At 34.9% G+C, this 20,185-nt stretch overlaps 1 protein-coding gene across 9 annotated transcripts in view; it reads right to left on the minus strand.

The window, feature by feature from the left end:
• LOC114480492 (adhesion G protein-coupled receptor L3) overlaps positions 1-20,185 on the minus strand; it is a 372,070-nt gene that overhangs the window by 110,433 nt on the left and 241,452 nt on the right. For all 9 annotated transcript variants that reach the window (XM_028474684.1, XM_028474691.1, XM_028474685.1 and 6 more), the window contains one exon: positions 16,586-17,386. In XM_028474684.1, coding sequence (XP_028330485.1) covers positions 16,586-17,386 — 801 coding nt within the window. The remainder of the gene's footprint in view (positions 1-16,585; positions 17,387-20,185) is intronic.

Raw genomic sequence — 20,185 nt, forward strand, 5'->3', positions numbered from 1 at the left:
GGTGGCGCTGTATTACTATACCTAATTTCAGTTTCCTATATGAGATATTGGAAGCTGAAGATAGAAGAAAAATAAGGACGAGCGAAAATCCCCCCCCCCCCCACTAAATTGTTCATATTTCAACAAGTATTAAATCGATCAATGGGATGTCCTCAACATTTGTTGAAATGACATGGAATGACCCATACATGTTAAAACTAGCTAAATGCTACTTTTGCCAATGAAGCAGAAAACAGTTTATTTTTTAAACCAATATCTATTACGTCACAAAAAATACAAAATGTAATATTACAGCATTGGAATAATGAAGGAAATCTTTATCCCGGCAAAAGGCTAATGATAATACAGTATGTACAGTATAAATTATGACTACTGCCCCTAAAGCACAACATGAAACAGGAACCATATATATTTAAATGTAATTATTTTAACTATGATGAGCAGGATTACAATGCCTGAAGCAGACAGCAGCAATCCACTGCTGCCTTTGTCATAAACATAAGGCTCTTTTTTTTTTTTTTAATGTTGCAACAATTAGTTGAATAAACCAACAAAACAGGTTAAGTTGCCACTGGGTCTTAAAGTAATGACAGGTTGGGTTTATCAAATTTTCCTTGTAGTTATTGACGTGTTTCGACACGAGCCAAAGTTTATCCATTGAGCGTTTACGATGACGTCACCATGTAAACGATAATTAGTGTATTTAACCAGGGGCTTTTCAGCTGTACCCTCTTGCCATTTTAGTTTCATATGTTGACAATATGAATGATGATAAAAATGTGAACAGAAAAACAGAAACTTCCTTACAAAAACAATAATAACCACTCAGAAATAGTCAGCAAGTGAAAACTTAATTAATATAATTTACTCTGAAAATAGACTGTTGACTGCACAGTTACATAATTGCATCAAAAGATGTGTGACGAAAAGGCATTTACCCTTTTTATTAATCTCCTATTTCTTTTTATTTTGTTGCTTTGTTTTGTTCTGTTCTGTTTCTTGACTTAATTTTGTTAATTAATGCAATCAAGTATTAAAAAAATTAAATAAATAGCAATAATAGCTTTCAAATAAATGTTATTACTCTTTAATTTGCAAAATGTTTAAAGGAATCAGGATTTGTTATTAAATACAAACATATATTGCCTGTGATTTATATGGGAAACTTTCATTGAAAGCTGCATCGTGTATTTTTATTTACTTTTTTCATTGCTAAACACTAAGTACAGTAACTGGTAATTAAATTACACCATTCACTAGTATGAAATAGATTGTGACCGTCAGCCACACTTAAAATATTGATCGGTTACAGATTTATGTATTTTATGAAGATATCGCAATGAATAAGACTTTGAACACTCGGACATCCACATTTTGCACATTTTGAACATTACAGACATGTGCCCGCTGTCCATCAAACATGAAAACTTGAAAACTCAAAAATGCATTTTTCCTTCTAAAACCCACTTGACAAAACTGAGTGCAAGTTGACAAAAGCCCTTAAAGTTGCTTGTATTTGTTATTTGTTTTGTGTAATAAATGGAGCTCAGGAAAATAATAATAATTCTAAATAATTGTGGTAGTTATGGAATAAAAATAAGAAGTATAAACATTGTAAATTGTGCAATTTCTCTTAATTGATTAGAATACATAGATAGATGAATCAATTACTCAAAGAACTATTTACTAGTTTGTTTAGCTTCCAGGCTTTCCTATTCCCATTTAACATACAAAAAAAAAGAGAGAAAGATTAACACTATGGTGGACAGACCGTTGCTATGCCCAGAGGAACTAGTCTGACATGAATGACTGACGCAGAGGTCGAGACGTAGAAACTGTAAGGGCAACGGTAAGAACAAGACTAGAGTGACTCACATGGACTAAAATGTCACAAAGTGTGTTAACATTCATCTTGTTTTTTTATAGATGTACGATTTTGAAGAGTGGTTCTTTAGTGGTGGCTTAAGTGTAGTAATGTTAAAAAAAAAAAAGCCACTAAATAAATGGACAATCACAAAGATTTATTTATTTTATTTTTTTTTTTTTGAAGCATCCCATTTTGTCACTAGGCTGAAATGTTATGGGGAGAAAATCCATTACAAAACCAAGAGCTGTCCATCCATCACATATCATGGACAGTCAACAAGTGCTGTGGAACTACACATACCACAAATATTATTAATTAGAAGCCAACAATACTTAATTATTTAACGAATGATTACTTAATATTAAGATGGGGACTACTTCTACATGTGCAACATGATCTCACAGGGGATGGGGGAACTGTTATTTTAACCCTCCCATTATCCTTGGAGTCAATTTGACCACTTTCAATGTTTATTAATCAAAAAATAATAGTAATAATAATAGTAATAACTTCATTTGCTTCATGACTTTTCCTCATTCCATGGGTACAATTGATTAAGCATAAAATTATCATGTTGAGGTTTTTCCAATATTACGGACTTTGGTGGTGTTCCTCTGGGGTGAATTTGACCCCAAGCTGTTTTAGCTGTGTAAAACGTTGTCCATCTGTGTGTGATCCATGTGTGACCTTACATTCCCACAATCTGCACGCTCTCTCACTTGAAAATGTCCTCTCGGAAATGGTTTACCACCAATGAGGTTTTGGAACAGCTCTTTCACAGTGCAAGTGACATAGAGGAGAAGGTGTCTGAGGTAGAGGATTATGTTGAGGTGGACAATGATTTTGAGTGTTGAGCCACCAGCAGATACAATCCCTTCCAAAGATGGAAAGATAATATGGTGCATAGTGGACATGGTGCACGTGTACCCCAAATTAGAAAATATGAAGAAGTGAAAAGTGAAAGTTTGACCTGATGGTGACGCTGAAGGAAAGGTCATATCATCACCACAACCAATATGGTTCGTACTCTAATGGTCATTAATGTTGTCAGTAAATTTGAGAAAATTTGGATGAAAACCATTCAAGAAAAAATCTTTCTAATTTAAAAGTTTGGCCTGATGGTGGCGCTAGAGAACAGGTCAACATTTCATTATCAAGGGGTTATTTCTGTATTCAGCAAATTAACAAAGTGCCTGACACAAAAACTTGGTCAAGGATAAAATGCATTGAGGATAATACGAGGGTTAAATAATCCATTTGTTTCATATGTGCCGACACAATTTCCTAATTTTTTTTTTTTTCCTGCTGCTTGGAAATAATTTCAAACTGATGTATTTAATTAGGAAGTCATGCTGCCCATAACTTTGAAACTCTTTTTTTCCTTTTTTTTCCCAGAATGACAATGAATATGCTGCTGCAAAGAAGGGGATGTAACGATTAATCGTAAGGCAGTTAAAAATCGATTTATAGGTATCACGATTCATATCGATACTCTGAAAATTGAATCGCAGTACTTTTTTTAAACAGCAGAGGGCGCTATCTATTTATCTTATTATCCTTCTCTTGTCCAGAAGCGTAGGCGGCGGGCAGAATCGCCTACTACTCTTCAACATGTTCATAAATGATTCCTTAACCCTTTAGCACCGAAAGAATATCTGTAATATTATGTGAATATCTGTAAAAGTCAGGTTTTTTTTTTTATTAGCTCTGTCTGCTAGCATAGCATCTCTACTTCACTGCTAGAATAGCTGCATGCCAACCAACCACTGGGTTACCAATGCCCTCTGCTGGTCCAAACAAATATCTGATGTAAATATAATACAATGACTTTTTTTTTAAAGTCCAATTGTTAAGGCACAAAATACATTTTCAGTTGCACTTTTAAAAAGAGAAGGAACTATAATGCAGTTTTGCATTGTTTACTGTAGAACCATAATTTAAATTAATAGGCTTTTTCTTCATTTGTATTATTCCTTTATTTATTTAATTCAAGATTTATTTTTAGTTAAATGGCACTGTATTTTATATGTTTTTATTTGACAATGAAAAATAAAATAAAAATAGTACAGTATTTTTTTTTTTTTTTTTTTCCCGAAAAAAATAAAGGAATATTTTTCAGTCATCATTTGTCGACAGTCCCATTTTGTAAAATAAATCGTGAGAGAATCGTGTCGTGAACCCAGTATCGTGAATATAATCGTATTGGGATTTGAGTGAATAGTTACATCCCTAGTTTTATATCTCCCTAATATATCCCTAAACCTTAATTACAACTGGATAGAACATTTTATTCAAGGTTAGGGAAAAAACTTCCAATATAATAATAATTTTAGAAGACAGTAATACAGTTCTGAATTCTTAATATTAACATCAGCTCAGCCTCTACAGCACAATAGCATCCTCCTCCTCCTCCCTTACAAAGGCGTGAAGTCTCTACCCACCGCACACACAGCGTTGTGTTTCATTTCAAAGCATTCGTTTCCAACTAATTAGCTGCTTTCTCTCTGTGTATCCCAAGGCTTGTGGCGTCTACAATTAGATAAGCCCGCTTCACATCACTTTTTTTAAAAAAAAGGAAAAAAAAAACATGACTGGTATGCTATTATGAAATTATTACAGTACCATTGCCCTACTAAGACGTGGCTCACTGGCTCAAAGAAACTTCTACTGACTCAAGATCAAAAGAAGTGGAAAGGGCTTTTGTGGCTAAATGTGTGAGTGACGTAGTAAAGCGACTCTTTCCAGCCTAATTTGGAACCCGACTGCCTCCAAATTTATAGCTTTAGTATCTCATGCACATGGACCTGCCTTCTTTGCACACTTGGCAGTTTAATTTGACCTTTTCCCCATAGTTTCCAGCATGTAAAAGTTCCTTCAATGGCCAGAATCATACAACGTTTGATTACCTATTCGTTTAACAGTACTGTAAATCTTATTCAGAAACTACCGTATGTTAAAACCTCAGGTTGCAAAACACACAGATGGATTTTTACTGATTATAAGAAGTTATGAAATTTGTATGAAATTGTGATTTGCCATACATACAGTATTACAAAGTTAAGGTTTCAATTTGTAACTTAGTCAAGTTTCAACACGATCTCACAGGGTAACGTGACCCTGTTGAAAAAACTAATAGTTTTACTTTACACGTACAACTTTTTGTTAATTCTGTTCCTGTAGTAAATTTAGGATGCTAGGCAGTGAGTTGGTTCAATCTTTTTATAAAAAGGGGTGTTTTCTACATAAAGTATGATTTTAAACGAGAGCGCTCAGGGAACACAAACCTCTGACAAGTGCCAAATCTCCTCTTTGCCAGATACTGGCAGTTATCTGGATCAGTGACCCTGATCATTGTACCAAGGTCATTCACACTATAAAGGCTTGGAAGAAATTTCCATCACCATTAATAATGATAAAATACGTCAAAATGTTTGGGCATGCCCATGTTTTTGAAAAAAAAATAAATAAATAAATACAAAATTATGTGAAATTACGATTAAAATAACAAAATTACAAAAAATGTCAACGAAATGTGCAATACGGCTCCGATCTGGATGAAACTAGGTGAGCTAACTGAAGAACCAACCCAATATAACACAGTCAAATTTCATAAAGATGTGCCAATTACAAACCAAAGTAGGCATGTTTAAAATGTTCTAATAATGAGAGATAGGGATTTTTTTTTTATTTTTGAAACTGATCCAGAATCAGTATATTGATCCAGATCCACTCCAAAGTGAATGGACGAAATTAACGGAATCTTCCATGGCGTAAGGTCAACGGTCAAGGTCTTTGGTTAAAATGTTGTCAAAATCCGGTAAGTACTGAAGTAATCAAACAAACAAACGTTGGTGAAAACACAACCTTATTGATGGAGGTAATGAAGTTGTTCCCCTTAACGAAACTAGACCACGTTATCCAACAAATCGTCCTCGAACAGATGGCTAAAGTAGAAGTCGAAAACCTTAAGCACTAGGGCTGGGTATCGCCAGGTACCTCGCGATATGATATATCTGCAGTATTCTTTTGACCACGATAACAATATTATCACGATGCAGCGATAATCAATATGTCACGGAGAAAATTCATCCACGATACATTACAATGTATGTGTCAGTGAAGGAATTCAGAATTCATCTACTGCACTGAATCCATTTCACAGGAATTACAAAACATTGTCAATCAATTTCACATGAATGACAGCCAAGTAAAACAAAGTGTATCCAGCACACACTGACCACAACTGGTCCAATATCCTTGTGTTATGTTTAGATCTATAAGGGAAAACGGATACAAAATAATGCTTCAACAAAATATTGCCAAATTTTGTGCAAATTAACTTTAAATCATTAAAAACAAAATGAATGCAGAAAACACTCATTTCAGTGCTAGTATGATCAACTTCTCTGTAAACATGGACACATATCAGTGCTGCTTAACAAGCAGAATTAACTTGTTTTATGAAAACGTCACTCTAAGCATCTGAAGCTGCTCAGAGTGACTCAGCGCTTGACAAGAAACGCACAGAGTTTTACAGGCACAGCAAGGTTAAGCAGGCACTGGTCGGTTCTGTATTTAGGAGTCAGTGATGATTTACGTAGTTTTCTTGGCAGTTTAGATGGCGTTTCAGGTGGTTCTGGCAGGCGGTGTTTAATGCAGCCATGACGGGAGAGGGAGGGCGGTGCACGCTGGAAAGCGCTCCCCAGAAATATTTCGCCATAAAAATAAACGTTCCTTCCCTCATGGTGACGTATTTCATGCCGATTCTGTCCATTTTGTTCCGTCCGCGATTTTATAGGGCCCTATACTTAACTTGTGTAATAAGGTGAAAAAAAAAAAAATCAGGATTTATCAAAATTACACTGGTTAAATATTATTATTTATTAAAATACAGGCAATGGGGAAACTAAAACTGATAAGAGCTTGACTTCAATAACTAGTTATAAAAGCTTGTAGAAAAAGGAGAAATATTAGAGATTTGTTATACAACCCAAAAAAAAAAAAAGAAAAAGAAAAGTCATTTCTGGCTTTATTATGTGGAAAACCATTGAGCTCAACCGTTTATCAGACGGCAAATGTTTGCCATACAATGCCACCTCCATTTGCATGTCTCCATATGTGAAGAGAAAGGGAGGAAAATAAAGCCCTGATCAAATCCATGAGATTCAATGAAGCCCTTTTGTTGTGAATCTGTAAAGCCATTAGAGAGTGCAACTAGGGTGTTGAGAGATGAATAGCTTGATGGTAGTGGTAGCAAAGAGGAGGTGTGATAACCCTCCCCAACCAGACATGTGCTAACGCCGGGAAATGATGACACGATGAGAACCATAATGGATGGAGGACATGCATTGTTTGCCAATTAATTTCCCATTCCCAAGTCGTTTTCCCTGGACTTCGAGGGGCAGCGATGGAGGTCATACAGTGAAGATGGTACACGGCTCATACATATGCACGCATGGTCACGAGCACACAGAAATCAATCTTTCCACAAAATGCCGTGCAAATTCTTATCGAGGAGGCCTAAACCAAATTTTAAGAATCACTTATGCAACATATTTAACTCATGGTATGATATACATTACTGGTCTTACCATATTGATACGAGACAATATTTTTGGTAAGGGAAAAAAGACCCCCCCAAAAAATTATGTTGGAAAAATAACCATGCTGGGTCATTCCATGTCATTTCAACAAATTTTCACTTTTTGAGATATGGCCAATTCAGTGTGGGGCGGTGGGTGTCAATATTTGCGCGTTCTTATTTTTCTTCCATTTTCAGCTTCCAATATCTCAAGAACTACATCACACAGGAAACTGAATTTTGGTATAGTAATACAGCTCCACCTACTCTCTCAGAATATACCAACATATAAATCCTATGTGGTGAACATGCCAGCCACTCAAAAATTGCAAAAAAGAGTGAAAAATAAAAAAAAATAAGAGTAAAAAATTAAAATTAAAAAAAACTATTTTCATGAGGCCAATGTTGCTTAGCTTGCCTTTGTTTTATTGCTTATTTATTAGGGTCCCCATAAGCCATTTATTCCTGGGGTCCGTAGAAAAATACAAAATAAACAATTACACAAAGATAAACAAAGTCCTGGACTTAAACATACATAACTGGCACAACAGTTATCAATAAGTATTGGAAAAATAAGGCCCGGTGTTTCTAACAGGCAAGATATTACAATTCCATTAAACAAATAAGAATCAAATTATCTTAGACATTATAAAAACAATGAAATCACAATAAAAACATAATTAAGTCAAAGGTACAGACTTCACTCTGGAACAGCTTTACATTAATGTCTCACCTACTAAGTTTTTATTCAACAGAATAAACTTTTTTAGAATAATTCTGAATCTAAAATGGTTTTCCATCAGAACTATTTGCTTGAGAAGTAGATTCCATTCATACATTCCCTTATAAGCAAATGCTCTTTTCATGTGATTTGTCGCTACTTTAGGTAAGATACATGTATTTATAGAAGCATGTCTGGTTGCATAATTATGTACGTCTCAGCTGAACATTTTATTTTAGTAGAGCATCTCAGGAGTTTTAGTGACAGAAACATTTCTGAACAAACATAATTATTAATATAAAAGTCTATCCTGTACCAATGACCAGTTTAGTTCCTGATGCATTCATTTAGTGCTGATGTAATAGTTACATCTGCCATATAATCAATTCTGAGAGAGTAGGTGAAGCTGTATGACAAATTTACTCTACATATATTTTCAATATCAGCCATTGGCCAATTTTTTAAATTTATTTTATTTTATTTTTTAGAGTAGCCATTAAAGGAAAAAAGAAATTACATAAAGAAAACATCCATTCAGAAGTATGAATATACAAAAAAAAACAAAGTAATAAAAATAATAGCATGTGCATAGGAGAGGTAGAAACCAATAGGCTTACAAATAAAAAGCCGATATAATAGGTAAAGCATATAATATAATAGTGCCCGATCAAATATCCTTATCCTATTACATCCTTAACAGGATAATGAATTTTGTTTTACTTGGTTGTATACGGGTATATTTAAAGTTCAATAATAATTTTATTTCTAATATATACATTTATATCATACGAGTGTTGCAATCGTCAATGTGCTTTTAAAAAAAAAAGTATATCAGCCTAAACTATTGGCTTCCAAAACCGGCTTTAAATATCGGTCATGGGCTGAAATTAAATAAAAAATTTAAAAAAAATTGGAATCTGCTTCGGCCTTTGAAAATGCGGTCGACCTCAAATAAAATATATGTATTTTTAAAACTTTGAAGTAAAACAGTAAACACAGCTCGTATATAAGATATGGACATGTTCTTTTTCAACAATATCAGCATGTCTACATTTCTTGGCAGGAATTTGGACATTGATTATGTCTCTGGTTGTGAAAAAGTGATATCATCCCACCCTTAATATTTACTAATCTGCAAGCTGAAACTAGTGGTGTCCCAATCTGATATTTATATTGGATATCGGTCCAATATCAGCCAGAAAACGAATATTGGATTTTATCGGACTGCATCTAAAATCTTCGATATATATATATGTATATATATTTTTTTTTATTCAATTGTAGAACACTGTGGATTGTTGAAGGTTAAATTTCATGTAACCAATTGGTTAATACTACAATTGTCAGTTTTTCTCATACCTACTGTAACATCACTTGGAAATTATGAGCAAAACTGACAAATTCACCCATTCATCAAGTATTTTCTAACATTCCACACTACAAAATAAGTACTAAAAGTATGAAGAAGAAAAAAAAAAAAATATTCACCAACAGTAAAACTACTTAAATTGAATCGAGCAAATCGGCGTGTGGGATTTTTTGACATGATGACAGAAAGATTTAAAGATGTTCTAATGGCCTCCGATTTCCCTTGGTCGGCTGGTGGAAAAGATATCACGTTGAGTCAGTGAACAATCAAGCCACTAAAGTCTACTGTCACTTTCTAAAAGTGGAGAGAAATGGGACTTTGCAGAACTTTAGTCCTACGACAATTTGGAATTTCTAGAGAAGCTGCGAGTCGATCCATTTTACCTGCTTTAGTTTATCACTGCCAACTACAGGAACTCAAATATCCCCATCCTAAGTACAAACTATTTGATTTTTCTACCTCTAAATATGTTTTCTCCATTTTGGTTCATGTCAGGAAAGATGGATCACGTATTGGATTTAATTGAAGGATTGCCTGCCATGTCTCTCCACACAGGTGATCTGTGTATGATTTCTGGATCAAGGTGGGGCGGTGATGGATGGGGAGTCAGGAGGAAGGACGCAAGACAAAAATCATTCAATTTTCACACGAGACGAAGCTTTTCCTAGTCATTGGAAACGTGGCCATGCTGCCTTATATTGACTAAAGCTTAATTCTCCATCTCATATTGAAAAGAAGAATAGTACACCCAGATAAAGTGAACACATCAATGGAGACGATGTGACTACACATCTACAATATGCGACAATATATTCCCACACATGGGACTACGACTGTGAAACATTCAGAGATCTAGCCACATCTTTCCCAAAGAATCCAAAGCTGCATTCAGAGCAGAATCCCTTTATGCTGCAGCAATAGAATTTCCAGGAGAATGTATGCTCACCATATTTTGTGTTCAGGGTTTTTCCAAGTTCAGGGAAAAAAAAAAATCTCTATAATGCTAACCCTCGCACATTGCCTTGTAGAAATTTGCTTAAAGGGCAAGTGATGACGGTTCAATCTGTCAATGCAGATGTAGTCTACTTTGTAAGCCTCATGTTGAAAAGACTGCATCTGAAGGTGCGCACGCTAATACAAATTGACATGTTTGACACTTTCCTATTTTTTCAGTCATTTTGATTCTTCTTTTTTTTTATTCATATTTTTAGAGTCCACCAATGGTAGTTTTTTTTTTTTTATTCAGCTAAGCATAGCACAGTTGAAAATAAAAGAACTCTACACACAACTCTAATTTGTCATGTATTGTCATATTTTGATTATAATCACTTTTTATTGGGTATAATATATCGGGTAAAAATCCCCCAGCGATAGTGATGGTGTTAATTTTAGCGATAGGGTTCTAGGGTTAACCAAGGGTCTAAAACTCAGAGTGTTTGGGGCTGCTGGTAACACTGGTCTCTTACTATAATGAAGGCTTGATTGGGTCTTTTCCAAATTAAATCCTGATCTGTTTTTTATAAAACAATCCTCATTGTGTGTTTTTAAGCCAATTTTGTGTGTTTTACTGTGCGGAATGTGTTCTATTGTGTTGAATGTGTTGAATGTGTTAAAAAATAATTATGTCACTGCTTCAGGACAGACAATAAAGGTCTATTCTATTCAATACATCTCCAATTATTACACAGCTTCTAAAAGTTTTCACATATTAATTTGCGTTTGTCACATTTTGCCCTTTTTTATGGCTTACTATAGCCTTACCTCCAATTTTGGGTCACAATTTTGTAATTTTTGATGCCTTACTGCATTTTTATGTCAGTTTAATGCTGTTCATCATATTAATACTAGTTTTTAGGGGACTTACCACAGCGTTAACCTAAAATAAAAAAAAACTAAAATTTTTCACGGTTTTTGGCCATTTGTCTTTTTTTATGCATATTTTCATCTCTTACTATACAATTATCACCATACGTTTGCTAAATTTGCCAATTGTCATTTATATTGATCTATTCTGAAATCATTTACGAATGCATCAGTCACTCGTCTTTTGTAGATCATGGATATAACTCCACTATTCCACGAAGAGAGCTTTAGTACTTTACTCCTGCCGGCCAACAAACTTCTAAAACAGTCACATCCACTGTCTGAAGTGGAGATTGTTCAACTGAATGCACAAGTATGAAGGACATGAGGAGAACAGTGACGGGGTTGATCTGGAGAACTGGGTCAACAGTTGTTGAGAGCCAATGAATTTCCCCAACTGCAAACCCACCATAGAGGGTCACATTTTCCTTCCTGTGCCTATAACAGTAATGATTGAACTGCTGGTGATTGAAACAGACTGTAAATGTACGGTATATGCTGAAAATGTGCTGCCGTATACATATTTTCTATTCTATATGATTAAATTATACAACAAATGTGGCTCATTCTAATTGCATGTGTATGTTCTGCAGTGAACATACCCTTGAAAAGTGCAAAAAAAAAAAAGAGCTTCTTTTTTAATCAGCCTTTTAAAATAAGACTGCAAGCACATATTTTATCACCGATGCACTGAATTCAATTATCAACTGAGTTGTCATGGAAGCACTGCTGGGTGTAGATCATCTGTCCTTGAACACAGGCTGTTTGGGTAAAAAATATTGGTCCAACTGCAGATAAAAATCCAGCGTGAGCTCACATTACTGGAGACAGCATTAGACGTGTATGTAAAAAAAGAAAAAAAAACATAAAAACAACATCAAATGTCAATTTGTCTCTCCTGGGGTAACTACTACAATGGTTTTCCAACTTCTAACAGCAACTGGGAGCAAGTATGCCACATTAATAAGTATTGGATTAACCTCCTGATGCTTGGCTGGGCTTTGGTTGCTGATATCATTGGCTCGTGGCGGGTGTTGCATTCTGTTGCCTATATTTATGAATAAAGAACACAGCAGAGCGTCTGTTTGCTGCTCCATTGGCCATGTAGCATCACATAATGACGACATTATATATGCATGAAGAAGATAGCAGAATTACAAGGACGGAGAATTTTTATATGCAATCCATTGTTCAACGAGTCAATTTTTTCTGCATGTGGTTAGAGAGGATGTCCAATAGTGAGCAATACACCTGTAACAGGAGAGTATGGGTATTTCTCAGATATGACAAATACAAACACAATGATTTTGGCATGTTTTGTCTTCAATCGTAAAAGTAATAACTTCTACATGTGTACATTAGTCAAATTTAAAAACATAATAAAGTTTCGCAACAACCAAGGGAAGCACAACAGTAATTTGGCTTCACTGATTTTTATATATTCAACGAACAAACGACAATTGAAACTATCCACAACCACAACCAGTGTTGGAGGTAATGCGTTATAAGGCAACGCGTTATAAAGTAACGCATTACAGTACGACGATTGAAACTATCCACAACCCCAACTAGTGTTGGAGGTAACGCGCAATGCGTTTTAAAGTAACGCATTACAGAACAACAATTGAAACTAAACACAACCACAACCAGTGTTAGAGGTAACGCGTTATAAGGCAACGCGTTTTAAAGTAACGCATTACAGAACAACAATTGAAACTAAACACAACCACAACCAGTGTTGGGGGTAACGCGTTACTTAATGATGTGTTAGAAAGTAACGCGTTATAGTACGACAATTGAAACTAACCACAACCAGTGTAGGAGGGGTCACGTTATTTAACAACGTGTTATAAAGTAATGCATTACAGTATGACATTTGAACGTAACCACAACCAGTGTTGGGGGTAACGCGTCATAAAGTAACGCGTTATATAGTAACACATTGCAGTACGACATTTGAAACTAGCCACAACCACAACCAGTGTAAGGGGTAACGATTTTTAAAGTGACGAGTTATAAAGTAACGCCTTGTAAAATAATATGTTATAAAGCAACGCATTATAAAATAATATTCGTTTTTTTGGTAACAATGTTAAGTAACGCACTACACTTAAACTATTGGTAACAAAACTACTTTACTATTCTATAGGAACACACTTTCCGGTTACTCGTATTATCGGCCGTATACGTCTGTTCTCGCGGCAGAGCTATAACAGCAGACACACAATCCAGTACCGCCTTGAGCCCTGGTTGGATAACTGAACTAGCACAATCACTGGACGTCACCGTGAACCGAAAGTTCAAAAACTAGCTTCTGAAATAAAAAAGTAAAGTAATAAGTAGTGAAGTAACCCTTAAAATGCAATAATAATTAAAGTAATCTCACTACAATTAACATAAGTAATGGATTACTTTTTTGAGTAACTATCCCAACACTGACCACAACACGAGATTGTATTATGAATTTAACTTCAACTATCCGATCAACAACTCTTGATCTTCTTTGTGCGTTTGCTCTGAATGTTGTTTAAAGTAAAAGGTTTACGAGTTTATTCATTCACTCGTCTGATCCTCATCAATCGTTTTATCTGACACTTTTATTTGTTCTTCAACTCTGTCCATCCACTTAATGCAACGTTTACCATCTATATTCATGTAGCAGGCCTTTTGAAGAGCAGCCTATTTTGCAATACTAGACAAACACTTAACGGCTTCTCATCAAGAATACTGAGTTTAAGTGTGTATGTGTGTGTGTGTGTTAACATTGTGTTCTATAATAATATCCATTTAACAATGTTAGCACAAGACAATTTTGCACCATTTAAATAATGGTGTGTTTGGGTGTAAGATAATAAAGACAAAATAACAAAAAGTAACAACCAGCAAATTACTTTTTTTTTTTTTTTTTTTTTGAAGTATCGGCACGAAACAGGTAGAGACACTTTCAGGCCAAAAGCTGAAGTTGTGATTTCACAGTCAACTTTTTTAATTGGAGCTGTTAATGAGAAGGTGAAACTAATTAAACCGGTGTCAAAACACATTCTTTTCTCTGTTGTTAAGCTTTCCAAAGAGCAGACAATTCTAATAACAACAATGTAACAGGGGAAGAGTATGGGAAGTTTAGTGTGAGGAGTCTTTAGTTGCACGTTTTCGGAGCATATTAAATCCTTCAGCGAGTAACCAAATACAAAAAGAACTAAATTGGATTACAATGTTCAGTTAGAAATGAAATAAATCCCCGGCTTTGTAAAATTACATTTAACAGCTTCACTTTATTTTCTGCCATTTTAAAAGAGACGAAGTAGCACATTGAATGTATGTTCACAGGAGGCTGAAATCACCAGCCCACACATTCACAGATTGCTACAATATGAAGATATACTTACATGCATGACAAGAACACATTCAATGCCAAAGCTTTTCTTTATATCCAACATGTCTAAAGTGGGCAGACGGAGAAAGTGTGAGAAACACGCTGAGCATTACAAGAAAAACAATTAAGTGGAAGCGTTACAAAGTTCTCCAGGGTGAATGAGTTTAGTCCTCTACGTTGAAATTAAGTCTCTGGATTGAATTCAATTCAGGCAATGTGTGTGTGTGCCTATTATTGTCTCTCATGGCAGGTTAATACTTTCTATATCGTCTAAAGCAGGGATGGGCAACTCTATCACAACGAGGGCCACAAACGTGATTGTACAGTATATGATCTGTGGGTCATATTATCAACAGTCATGTTAGTATTTAGAATAATGAGCATTAATACAGGAAATAAAGTATTTTGTCTTTGTAGTTCTTTGGTTAGGGTTTCCTTGGTGTTTTCAGACCTTTTCTGTATTTTTTAATTCATTTAGTCTATTTTCTTGTTAAAACGGCATTTTTCTTTTTTGTCTTTTTGTGTGCTTTGCGAGTCATTATGTGTTTTTTGTTATTTTTTTTGTGTTATTGTGGTTTTTTGTGTATTTTTCTGTAAATTTTGTGCATTTTTTTGACATTTTGTTGCGTCTTTGAAGTCTTTTTGTATATGTTGTTTTTGTCATCATTTTGTGTTTAAGTCGTTGTTTAGTGTTTGTTATCATTTTGCGTACTTTGCTGTCATCTTCTGTGTTTCTGTAGTTTGTGCGTTATGTTGGGCTTTAGGGCTGAGTATTGCCAGGTACCTCGCAATGCGATAGATCGCAATATTTTTTCATCTACGATACATCATGATATCTGTGTCACTGAAAAAATTTTGAATTTATCTGCTGCACTAACCCATTTGTAAATATCCACTCCTCACCTATCGTCTCATTGTACTGTGTATGTACTGCATTATCTCTGTGTATCATGTATGTAGATATATTGTATTGTCGTGTCTTGTATGTTGCAATTAAAAAATAATCATCATAAAAAAAAATTTTAAACAAAAAAAACGATATTTGGTACCAGTGAATTGATAACGTATCGCGAGTCGAAACCTTGCGATATATCGTTTTATCAATATTTTGGCACACCCCTATTGGGCTTCATATAACTTCCAATTTCCTGAATTACAATTTTGTTTTAAGGGCAGCACAAAATTAGACTGAGGGCTGCATGTGGCCCCCGGGCCACCAGTTGCATACGACTGGTCTAGAGGAATCTTCTTTTTTGTGCTTTAGTTTAACATTTCAGACAATCTAAAAAGTTTTTTTTGTGAACAAATGTCTAATAAACGGCAAAAAACGATTGCAAAACCTCTAGTCCCTTGTAATTTTTTTTGGTTTAAATTCATAATAGAAGTATTTGTATAGGGAAGTATATTCAGCGCTGTTGCTAGCAAAGAACTACAGGGAGAAATTCATAATCATTGAAATTGTCCATAAACTGCTGAATGATGGGTGACTGTCAATCATGATTACTTGGGGCCAACCATTTTGAACTCATTATGCTTCAAACAATGACAGCTTTGGTGTCCCCTAGTGGCTCATGGGGCCCTATAGTTGTATTGTCTGCCTATAGCCAGAAATACATTTTATATACAGTATTCGAGATTGTTTTTGCCTAATAGCACATCAAGATGTAACTCTTCTGCGCTTCAGTATCTCTTCAAAGTACTGACTTAACTACTACTAGCAGCAAAAACGTCCACACAAACAGGTACTTCGTACTTGAAAAATAGGTAAATTAGTGTAGACGTGTAAATGGATAGATAAAATTTGTTCTTACCGAGTCTGTTGTCCAATGCTCCGAAATCCAGCGAGTACTTGACCACGTGGTAATTGTTCCAAACGTAGAGTAAATTATCTCTGGGGTTGTAATCCACAGCAGCTATGTACTGGTAGGAGTTGGGGAACGGGATGTCCAGATAGCCATCTCGACTCAGTTCCGTGTTGTAGATGTAGTCAATCTTGTTCCCCGTGGCTTCGTTATCATCATCCTCGTAAACTGACTTCACAACGTAGAGGATACCACAAATCATGAAGGCGTTGGATGCGGAGCGTTTGTCGTACGCCGTGTCCCAGGTTCCCTCGACGCGCAGCGTGTATGGATTGAGTTGGCTGATGACGATGCGCCCATTGTTCTGCTCGGTGGCGTAGATCACCCAAAGGCCATTTTCATCTACGGCCAAGTCAATGTCCGACTTCCCTCCCCAGCGGTAAGGAGATGTGTCATGGTAGTTGGCGTTAGCTATGATAGCCTCGCCGCTTTTGATGCGAGTTCTCAAATCGAACTTGACGATATTTCTTGTTCGCTCTTTGTTAAAAAACAGGGCCCCGTCGTACACCACAAAGCCCGTTCCATCGACCCTGTGGGGGAGCTTGTAGGTCGTCGTCGGCCTTCCTGCGACAAAGTCTTCCTTGGACGAGTATTCGGTCAAGGTGTCGGTCCGGTAGGGCGTCCATGGCATGTAGTAGATCTTATCAGAAGCTTGGAGAGGGTCTTTACACCAGGCGCCGGACTGGTGGTCGGATTCGAAGAGGTGCTCGCTCTGGTAGACCCTGCGCAGAAGCCCTGGGCACAGGAATACTGAGGAGCCAAAAATGAGGAAAGACAATTACAGAGTTACATTGGCTTGTAGTGGATAACTCATCAGCACATGTAATGTTTAAAAATGCAGCTCAATCAGTTGTGGTGGTATCTCGTCGAGGAAAAATCTGAATAAAAGATTCAAGCAATTGCTTCTTTGACTTTAAATACTTACCATTACCTGAAATTGTCAAAAACGTACGACAAAATGAAGAAGTAACTAAATCCCAAAGTTCTAAAAAATGCCCAGACTATACTATAAAATCTCCAAAAGAACAATATATGCTAACTACATACTCAGCACTGCTCTCTATTTACAATTCTCTTAATTCAAACTACTCAACAGGTATGAGTTTTTATAGAAGGGGCGGGGCCAACAGGGCTGGTTTGTGACCAAATCGTCACAAACCACCATTCCCAACCAATAGCAAGATTCAACTATAATCGCCAGGTTTCAACCCATAGAGGGCAGTCATTCTTACATTTTTACAACAAAATACGTCAAATTGAAAGTGACTAGAATCGTTCAACAACACTACTTCATATCCAAATACATTTGTTTCCATCAGGAAAAAAAAGTGGTTTTGGGGTTTAGTTACTCTTTAAAAAAACAAATACAGTCTGGGTTATTGTTTTTGACAGTGAGAGAGAGAAGAAAAACCAAAAAGCTGTGAAATGCAGTTAAACAAGTGGCTATAAATCACCCACATGCACATCAACGCACAAATTAGCATTTTAATTTAATTAGGTTTTAGGTCAAATATGCAGAGTGTCTTCCTACATAAAAAAACACAGTAAAAAAAAAAAAAAAAGGAAGTTGTATCAGTGGCTGTGAATGTAAATTGTATTCTCCACAAAGCCTGAAACAAAAACAGTAATTAAAAGCTGTAAAATAAATGTTGACCAAATCAGCTCTTTAAAAAGGGCAAACCAAATGGAAGAAAAAAAAAAAAAAAAAAAAAAAAACACTAAAATGACATCATCCCAATGATTGCTTTTCCATTATTTCATCTACGTTTTCAGTTTGTGGCTTGATTTACAGCTCTGTGCACAATAAACTAATTACATGTGAACTGGTTCCTCCTCAAATCTGATAAGGCATGGCCAAGGCAATGCAGCTGGAGCGGCTCAAGAGCTACAAAACCATTCGCAAAAGCTAATTTTAGCTCATCAAAGGCTTCAGTGAACAGAAGCAAACAATGTTCTTTGACTTAATTTAAAAAAAAAAATTAAAAAAAAAAAAAAAAAAATATGATTTCTGGTTTTCGAATCAAACTCGTGTCAACTTAAGTCACACAATGACACAAAAGATTAAACATTTCCATTTCCAGTCTATTGCAATTCTAAAACTTTAAACTTCATTGCTAGATGTAGTCAATGGTACATGATTACTATTGTTCATTACATGGTCAATAGTGTGGCTTCAGATATCAGGCTTTGTTTAACCACTGTTATACAGTATATGAAGAATGTATAGCATTCTTAGTAATGTTTTTCCGTGTACTTATTTATCAGAGAACAGATCATTGATTGATAACTCAACTGATTTTATATGTTTTTACTGCTTATTTTAACGTTCCTATTGATTTTTAAACTGTTGAATTGCCTTGCTTTGCATATACTGACTCCGAGGTATTATACAAACTTTTAGAGGGTCATCTTATCCATCCTCACCAGCATTTTCTTCAGGAAATGCATGATACAATCTAAACAATATTTACACAAGAAAACAGTAACATGTACATTTCACAGGGCACCGATTGTAAAGTTGCACATGCTAAAAAAAAAAAACAGCAACTTTTTGCAACATTTAGCAACAAATCACGTTTACAAAACGTATGTGAATGTTTGTGTTATTTTTTTGACCAGATTTACAGCAATATTTATGAAATTTGCGATTTTTTTCTCGTAAAAATACAATGTCAATGTTAAATCTAAATGTTACAATTAAATCTAAATGTAAAATCTCAATGCTAAATGTGAAATCAAAATGTTCCATCTATATCTAAGTGTTAAATGTAATCGTTAAATCTATATGTAAAATATGCAAATTCAACTTTTTGATTTTGCATTTAACATTTAGATTTAAATTGATCACATTTTTACGATAAAAAAAAATCTCACCAATATTGCTGTAAATCTGGTCAAAAGTAACGTAAAAAAATTATGATGTCAACGTTAAATCTAAATATTACATGTAAATCTAAATGTTTAATGTTAACTGTAAATCTAATTGTTGACTCTAAATGTAAAATCTAAATGTGAAACTAAATATTTAACTTGTATGCAAATTCACCTTTTACATTTAGCATTTCACATTTAAATTTAACATTTAGATTTAGGTTTAACATTTAGATTTAGGTTTAACATTTAGATCTATCATTTAGCATTTAGATTTAACATTTATATTTAAATGTAACTTTTAGATTTAGATTTTACATTTAGAATTAACATTTACATTTAACATTTAGACCTAATATTTAGCATTTATATTTAAAAGTGACATTTACATTTAGATTTAACATTGACATTCTATTTTTACGAGGACAAAAATAATATTTCACCAGTAATGCTGTAAATCTAGTCAAAAGTAACATAAAAAAATAAAAATAACATGCGTTTCATAAACAGTTTGTTGCTAAATGTTGCAATAAGTTGCTGTTCATCAACTTTACAATCGGCACCCCATAACATTTAGTAATTAGCAAACCATTACAAAAAATAGTTTAAAATTGTTATTCTCCCACAAACAGGCAACAATTTCTCAAAAAAATGTAAACAATGTATGGATTAATGAAT

This window comes from Gouania willdenowi, chromosome 18 (genome assembly GCF_900634775.1).
Source record: "Gouania willdenowi chromosome 18, fGouWil2.1, whole genome shotgun sequence".
Classification (NCBI taxonomy): domain Eukaryota; kingdom Metazoa; phylum Chordata; class Actinopteri; order Blenniiformes; family Gobiesocidae; genus Gouania; species Gouania willdenowi.